General features: G+C 44.1%; 1 protein-coding gene across 1 annotated transcript in view; it reads left to right on the plus strand.

Moving 5' to 3' along the window:
* The window catches only part of LOC103597078 (multidrug resistance-associated protein 9), a gene marked incomplete at its 5' end in the record, with an annotated part of 36,008 nt that overhangs the window by 21,811 nt on the left and 5,851 nt on the right, over positions 1–8,346 (plus strand). The window contains 3 exons of the mRNA XM_008580877.1: positions 5,127–5,216; positions 7,142–7,331; positions 7,811–7,970. Coding sequence (XP_008579099.1) covers positions 5,127–5,216; positions 7,142–7,331; positions 7,811–7,970 — 440 coding nt within the window. The remainder of the gene's footprint in view (positions 1–5,126; positions 5,217–7,141; positions 7,332–7,810; positions 7,971–8,346) is intronic.

Genomic DNA, 8,346 nt, shown 5'->3' on the forward strand with positions numbered 1-8,346 from the left:
CCTTATCCTTGGTGCTGCAGAGTTCCAGGACAATGTGCCTGTTCGATGCTGTGGGTTCTTTTCAATTACAGTCAATCTCTCTTCAGCTCAGAATAATTTCTTCTTTTTCTTCTTCATTTTGATGATTTCCTCCTTTTCTGTGTTTTTTCTTCAGTGACTTATACTGTTTGAATATTGGATTTCTTGCATCAATCCTCTACGTTTCTTTTCTTTTATCTCAGAGTTTCCTTTTTTTTTTTTTTCTTTTTTTTGTCTTTTTTCATGACCGGCAATGGATCGCAACCCTCAGTGTCGCGCCCGTACCGGACCGGGACCGGCAACGGGATTGCAACCCTCGGTGTTGCTCCCATTACACGCTCAGCCAGTGAGCGGCCGGTCTGTATGTGGGATCCGAACCCTCGGCAGGAGTGCCGCCGCACTCCCAAGCGGCGCACTGTAGCAGTGCGCTACCGGGCTGGCCCAAGTTTCCTTTTTTTTTTTTTTTTTGTCTTTTTATCTTTATTCCAGGAATTTTCTTTAGCCTTGTTATTCAGCCATTCTTTTGAATTTTAAATTTGGTAATCATATGAGTATGTTCATGTATTAGTATTTAATTTGCACAAGCTCTTTCTTATTCTCTCAGTTCTTAAAACAATCATGTATGTATGCATGTATGTATGTATGTATTTATTTATTTATTTAACTTCTCAGTATACATTGTAGTCATTTTTCATGACCCTTTACCTGTTCCTCTTGTACGCAATATATTTCTTGAATCTCTCTGAGGATATTAATATTAATAAAAGTTCAGGTTTTTTCTGTCCTAAACTCACCTCTCTTTTTTGGCTTACGTCTGTTTTTCTCCAGCATCAGTTTTTCTTTTTGTCTGTCTCACTCTTTCATGCCATTGGTTTTGTTCATCTGTTCCTTAATCTACTTGTACTTGAGGATGGGGGACTGGGTTGAGTTTTCAGGGTTTCCTCTGCCTTTGTATATGCCTTGCTAGATCTCTCCTGATGGGAAGTTTTATAACTATAGGGGTGGGGGACTTTTCCACAGGCTGGCTTCACTTTAGGAAAACAGCCAGGGAGCTGGCCTTTGGGTACCCAAATGTTAGATTTAAAGGGGTTTATTTTTTCTAGGGTACTATTTTCAGAGCCCCATTTGTCCCCAGGTAGTTAATATCTTTTAGAGAAAATTGTGCGTGTGCGTGTGTTCTCACGCTTAGGGATAAAGTGTCAAACTACTTCTAGTTGGGAGAAAGGAGAGGGGGAGGGGAGTTATTGTCTGCAGACAATCAATCAGCCAGACTCTTTGCGGGCCCCCTTCTCACACCTGGAGCCTGTCTGGGTTCTGCCAGACAGAAGGCTCTTTAAGCCCTTGGGGAGAAAGGAGAGGGGGAGGGGAGTTATTGTCTGCAGACAATCAATCAGCCAGACTCTTTGAGGGCCCCCTTCTCACACCTGGAGCCTGTCTGGGTTCTGCCAGACAGAAGGCTCTTTAAGCCCTTCTGGCACATTCTGCTTCCATTTTATCAAAAGCCTTTCATCCTCTTTCCATTTTTACAGAAATTTGTAATTTTCTCATTAAATGGTATCTCTTCCCAACCCCCTTGCTGTTAAAGGTCTATTCTTTCCTTCTTTTTGTAAAAAACTTTCTCCAATATTTTTGTAATATTTTAAATGTATTCTCAGTACTCTCTCTTAAGTGGGAAAAAATGAATTTTCCTTGGATAGCCGGTTTCCCTCAGTGATGGATGTTTTCATTTATTGTTGCCTAGTAAAATACCAAACAGATGATGCTGAACGGTTTCCCTTAATTGGTCCAAGTAAAACAGCTTTCCCCAACTAAGGTCATGCTTTAGGGCATTATTATCGTCTTTCCCTGAGATTGTTTTCAAACATTCCTGTAAGGTCAGAAAAGAATTTCACACATTGAGATCTATGGGAATGCTTCTTCTCCAGCTGGCTTTGTAGCTTTATTGATCATTAGCCCCCTTTGGAGAACACAATCAAAATGACAGAGCTCCACTGTAGAATAAAGGAGACTTCCTAGATGGATGAGAAATTGGTGTGAAATCCCACAGAGCAGGAAGTGAATGCAAAGTAACAGTGTATAACATCCATGGTGGAGAAGAGCACTGCCCGTGTGGGAATTCTAAACCTGGGAGGGCTGCCCAGGCCTTCAGGAGCTGATACTCTTGCATTTGACAAAATACGTATATGCCCTTCTCAAGGTTCATTCATTCACTTCATATCCACTAAGCACCTACGGTGAGCCAGGAACTATGCTAGTGGATTCAGCAGTGAACAGCTGCTCAGATCCCTGCTCCCATGGAGCTTACATTCTAGTAGGCAGCTGGAATAAATAAGGGGGCGAGTAAATAAACGAGAAAGCTTTGGAAGGCTTCTAAGTGTCACGAAGATAAGAAAGTGGGATAACGTGTGTCAGGTCGGCAAGACAAAGGGAGTAAAGGACTCCGAGCCAAACACTTACCATGTCAGGGAGTTTACTTCCAGCAAACCTGGAGGAGGGACTGAAAGATCAGTTCTCGCCCCTGCACAGACTAGTTAGGGGTTTTATAGGGTTTTGAATTTGGGGAAGGGGTTTGGTAGATATTCTGAGCATTCAGCACTTGGAACAGCTCTGTGGTTTTCCTGTTCTGCACAAGATTCTGCTTTGCACAAAACCTGGTTTTTCTCAGAAAGCACTTTGCTTAAGAGAAAGGGAGGGGGCAAGGGGAAGATGTAGTTAACATGGCTGTGCTTATGCTAAGCTGATTGTGAGGCCTAATAACATGACTATCGGGGGGTTGGCGGGGGAAGCAACATTACATCTGGCAATCAGAGGAAGCCTCTGCTGGGAGGTGACTTCCAAGCTGAGGCCCGAGTAATAAAAAGTCAGCCGAGGAAGACTGGAAGAGAGAGCTTCTAGCAGAGGAGCCAGAGACGGGCTCAGGGGTAGACATGAGCTTGGTGTGTCTGAAGCTCTGAGAAGTCCACGTGGCTTGAGCAGAGTGGTAGAAAACAAGGTCTGAGGGGTTGGCAGGGGCAGAAGATGTAGAGCTTTGTAAGCTTTTTTAGGGGTATCACCCATTCTCTAAGAAGAGGTTTCTCAGCTGCAGCACTGCAGACATTTGGGCTAGATACTCCTTTTCTAGTGAGGGGCCATTCTGTGCATTGTAGGGTGTTTAATAGCCTCCCTGGCTTCACATTCTACTCATAAGATGTCAGTATTACTTCCCCAGGTTGTGATGACCAAAAATGTCCCCTGGGGGGCATAATCACCCAGGTTGGGAGCTATTGCTCTACGAGAAATGGGGAGCCATCAGCCTGCGTTAAGCAGGGAGGTAGCAGGGGAGGCCTGCAGGGGGCAGCTCTCAGGGTCTGGAACCACACTGCTCCCCACCTCATTCACCTGCTCGGGCCCCACTGCCCCCTTTCTGTTAAGGCCATTGCTTCTTACCAGAACTTTCTTACCCAGAGTTGCATGACAGACTTCTCATCATAAATGCCTCAGCTGACACAGTCTTCCTTAACCCCCCTCTCCAAGGTAACACCCCAGCCCCTCTCCCGCATCATACTGTTTTATTGACATTCTTATCACTCCTGAAATTGCCTTGTACACCATGCTGCTGGTCCACTAAAACGGAAGCCCCATGAGTGAAGGAATTCTGTCTGTCACGTTCAACCCTGGGAAACCAGTGCCCCAACCAGTACCTGGCCCATAGCCATGACTCAGTAATTATGTTACCTAATAAATAAGCCTGGTCCTGCCTCTAGCCCCCTTGATGACTGAGGCAGGTGCTGTTGGTGCCCAGCCCTTTCATGGCATGCCAGTGGGCCATCTACTGCCAGTACAAGCCTGAGGCAGGCTGGAAGTGCAGGGAGTTCTCACACTCAGGAGCAGCCTCAGCAATGACTGAAGGGAGTCAGAGGATATGAACCCCAGCCTCCCTGCCCTGGCATGGGCAACTCTGAGGTGTGCTGCCTCCAGTCTCCCAGAGCTCGCAGTGGGACTGAGTCTGATTTGCCCACAGTGGTAACCTCTCATGAACACACCCTGTATGGGCTGCCCTCTCTTCCCTGCCTTATTTCTCCCATTCCCTATCAGTACCTCCTGGGTTCACCATCTGCATTAGATTGCTAGGGCTGCGGTAGTAAATTACCACAAGCTTGGTGGATTAAAATGAGAGTTCTGGCTTAAAATAGTTGTGGAGGTCAGAAGTCCACAGTCAAGGTGTTGACAGGGCCACACTCCCTCTGAAGGCTCTAGGGGAGAATCTGTTCCTTATCTCTTCCAGCTCTGGTGGCCATCTGGCATTCCTTGTCTTGTCACTCCTATTTCTGCCTCGGCCTTCACATTCCCTTCTCCTCCATGTTCTCTCCTCCTCTGTCTGTTACAAGGACACTTGCTACTGGACTTAGGGCCCACCCAGGTAATCCAGGATGATCTCAAAATCCTTACACCTGCAAAGATCCTTTTTCCAAATGAGATACCTTTGCAGGTTCTAGGGATTTGGATGTGGACATATCTCTTGGGGGTGGGGGTACCATTCAACCTGTCCTAATACACTCCTTGCAACCAAATCTCAGCGTTGCCATCTGAGGATCCCGGCCTGGCCTGAGGTGGGTGACCTCAGTGAGCCACATCTCCCAGTTTGAGCTTTGATGTTTCCAAGTCCATAGCAAGCTGATGGGCTTCAGGGTTTTTTTTGGTTTCTTATGGTGATTAGGTTTTCAGTTGCTTCTTGGCCGAGGGTGGAGTAGAGCAGGGAGGGCACCAAGATGCTGGACCCCACCAGGTGGCAGCAAGGGGCCGATCCCCGTCTGTGCGAATTCCCACCGTTCAAAGAAGCATGTGACCAAGTGGATCTGTGGTGGGATGATTCTCACCATCTGGAGTGCCAGGAAAAAAATGCAATTACCATTTGTTTCTAAATACAAAGGAAGTGTTTAAAGGGAAAACACTCCACCAGGAATATCTTTACTTCTGGGCACTCGCTGGGAACACTGGGCCTCCTTTCTGTGAGGTCCTGAGTGAGGCAGCGGAGGGGTGGTTCACAAGGGCTGCCCCCTGAAAGGCAGAACAGCAGAACCCGAAGGCGGAAAGGGCTCTAACTGTGGTTGCTTGTTCCTTTACAACAGCTAAGTGGCCTGCTCCAAGTGTGTGTGCGAACAGGAACGGAGACTCAAGCCAAGTTCACCTCCGTGGAGCTGCTAAGGGAGTATATTTTGGTAAGACATTAGTGCCTCAAAGAGGAGAGACAAGGTAACTCTGGCAGAACTCATACAAATATTTGATCTTTTTATATGTGAAACGGATCTTTTTAAACACCGAAATCTGACCAGTCACCCTTCTTTTAAAAACCTGTATTTACAAGACAATCAAAGTCCTTAATGTTGAAAGTGAAGTTCTTTTTTTAAAAAAAATTCCTCAAGTACAGTTTCTATATGCAAAGACAATTCAGTGGCTTACTTTGATTTATAAAAGCTAATATTTGATTGATTAAAGTTATAAATGGAGAAAAAACACTCTAACTCTTCTTTAAAAGCTTTTATATTCAACTTGCAAGTCCTGCTATTCTTTGAAAAGAAGTATAGACAATTCCAATTCTAGCAATCACTTTTACAGGCCTTTGAATAGTGTTTGGCCCCATTTACAAACTTAATTAAATGCTTTGAAATATTTTAAACTGTACTTTTAAATTTCATACATTTAATCTCCTTTTTAAGTACCTCAATGATCTAATTTAACAAGCTAATCTTCCTGAGTTAGTATAAATCTAATAAACTTACAAATATAGTGAGCTTTAAGTTCTCATGACAGTTCCAATGCCATATATAAACAGTAAGTGTTTAACTTAAAATCACATTTAAATCAATTATTCAATTATACATTTTAAAATAGAATCACAAGCCCTAATTCTATTAATATTATGGATACTTGAAACACCAAGTATGTGGATTCCTTAAACTAAAAATATTACTGTTACAGTTTTTCTTCTCTTACATATTTTTATTCTTCATACTAAATCTTCTAGGGGTTAAAAATACTCTCTAAGAATACAATTATTTTCTTAATTAGTTGAGGTTGCTTATCGACCAGAGATTTGAGCTGGTCAGCCATGCTGATGGGGCACATGGATTCCTACTTCTGGTTGTTAACAGGGACTTCTAGGGGTTAAAAATACTCTCTAAGAATACAATTATTTTCTTAATTAGTTGAGGTTGCTTATCAACCAGAGATTTGAGCTGGTCAGCCATGCTGATGGGGCACATGGATTCCTACTTCTGGTTGTTAACAGGGACTTCGTAACTCAACGGAAGGGTTGGTGTTGTAATGAAACCAAGCCGCTCTTATCCTCAAATAGACTTTGCATTTCTTGGACTCTAGGAAACTTAAATGTCTTTTTCATTTAACTCTAAAGACCTTTGAACTTGACATCCTGAGTTCTATTCATCTTCTGACCTCTAGCACTATGATGACTCTTGCAGGTATTGAAATTGTACCTGATTGAACACTGCAAATCTCAAGGTTCAATCTGGATTTTTCATGCAGCTTCCTGGTCACAGTTTGGACACCTGCCTGGGCCTACAAGGCCCAGTGTGAGCTACCTTTTGCTTATTCCTCTAAGTCATCCATCTCTCTATTTACCAAACTCCAGCCACATGACTTTTCTTTCTGTTCCTCAAATTGCCCAAGCTCATTCTGGCCTCAGGGCCTTTGCACTAGCTGCACCCTCCCTTCATTCACCCTCCCCCCCACACACACTGGTCTAGAAGGCTCTGGCCTCAAATCCTCTTGTAGCTGGCATCTTCTCAGCACTCCAGGTCTCAGCACCAATGTCACACCCTCACAGATGCCTTCCTCAACTCTCAAGCACTTTTACTCCCTTTGTTCCAACCTACCACACAAGTCACAGTCTGTATTCCATTGCAATACTCTGTTTTACTTTCTTCATTTCTGATTTTATTTCTTGTTTATTCTCTGACATCCTCACAGGAATGTGAGTTCCTTGAGTGCAGCTTCTTTATTGGTCTAGTTCACCACCATGAACACTAAAATTGTGTGAATGAATGAATGAGTGAGTGAATGAATGAATGAAATGAATGGAAAAATGAATGGCTATTAACCTGTCATTGGTTATTCTCTTTTTCAGACCTGTGTTCCTGAATCCACTCATTCCCTCAAAGTGGGGACCTGTCCCAAGGACTGGCCCAGCCATGGGGAAATAACCTTCAGAGACTATCAGATGAGATACAGAGACAACACCCCCCTTGTTCTCGATGGGCTGAACTTGAATATCCAAAGTGGGCAGACAGTTGGGATAGTTGGAAGAACAGGTTCCGGTGAGGACAAGCTCTGCTTATGTTTCTTTTAGGTTGTTTTCTTTGAATTTCCACTGGATGTGCTAATTAAGCCACACCAGAGAGTGATGTGTATGTGTGTCGGATTGGCTGCTTTCCCCCTCAAATCTCTTTACTGTAAATTAGGATTTCAGGTTGGATGGGTGTGTAGAGATGGAATCAAATGCACATCAGTTTTTGAATTAATTAAATGAGAATCATTCTGGTGAAACAAGGCCCAGAGGATGAGTTGTGTGCTAATGGCCTCTGCAGGAATGGGCAGGTTAACTGTGTTAGGGCAACCCACCCTCCCACATCTACTCTCGTCCTCTTCTCTCCCCCAGAGTGAGTAATGTCTGTCTGCACAGTCATCCACACAGGGCCATTTTCAATGCATTAAAAATTCCCCTAATTAAATGCTTGGATATGATGGAAGTACATACTGATGTTTGATTTGTTTTTCTTGCTTTTATTGTTCCCAGGAAAGTCATCATTAGGAATGGCTTTGTTTCGTCTGGTGGAGCCAGCCAGTGGTACGATCTTCATTGATGAAGTGGATATCTGCACCGTTGGTCTGGAAGACCTCAGAACCAAGCTGACTGTGATCCCCCAGGATCCTGTCCTGTTTGTAGGTACAGTAAGGTAGCTGTTTTTCATCATTGTGCATTCTTATTTTTGGAGAGTGAAATCAGAACTACCGTGAGATTTGTGAAGTCCCCAGAGTGTGGCTGGCCTGAGGCTGTTCTGTTTGAGGGAAACAGCATCCCAAGGTGCTCACAAGCACTGCTGGTGTCTGTTTGTGAGTAAAGCCTTGGGAGGAACTGGGGACTAGGGCCCTGAGCTTTTTTACTTGCATTTTATAAATATTATTAATAAGCAACACTTATCTACATAGGCTGAGCAGGTATCCCAATGGTCCTGGACAGCTCTGGTTTATGCCTGTGTCCCAGCATCCCCAGCATCAGGTTTAGCAATGGCCACTCTCAAAAGTACCACAGTTTGTGCAATAAAATAGGAG

Source organism: Galeopterus variegatus, unplaced genomic scaffold, assembly GCF_000696425.1.
Source record: "Galeopterus variegatus unplaced genomic scaffold, G_variegatus-3.0.2 Scaffold2188, whole genome shotgun sequence".
NCBI classification, from domain to species: Eukaryota; Metazoa; Chordata; class Mammalia; order Dermoptera; family Cynocephalidae; genus Galeopterus; species Galeopterus variegatus.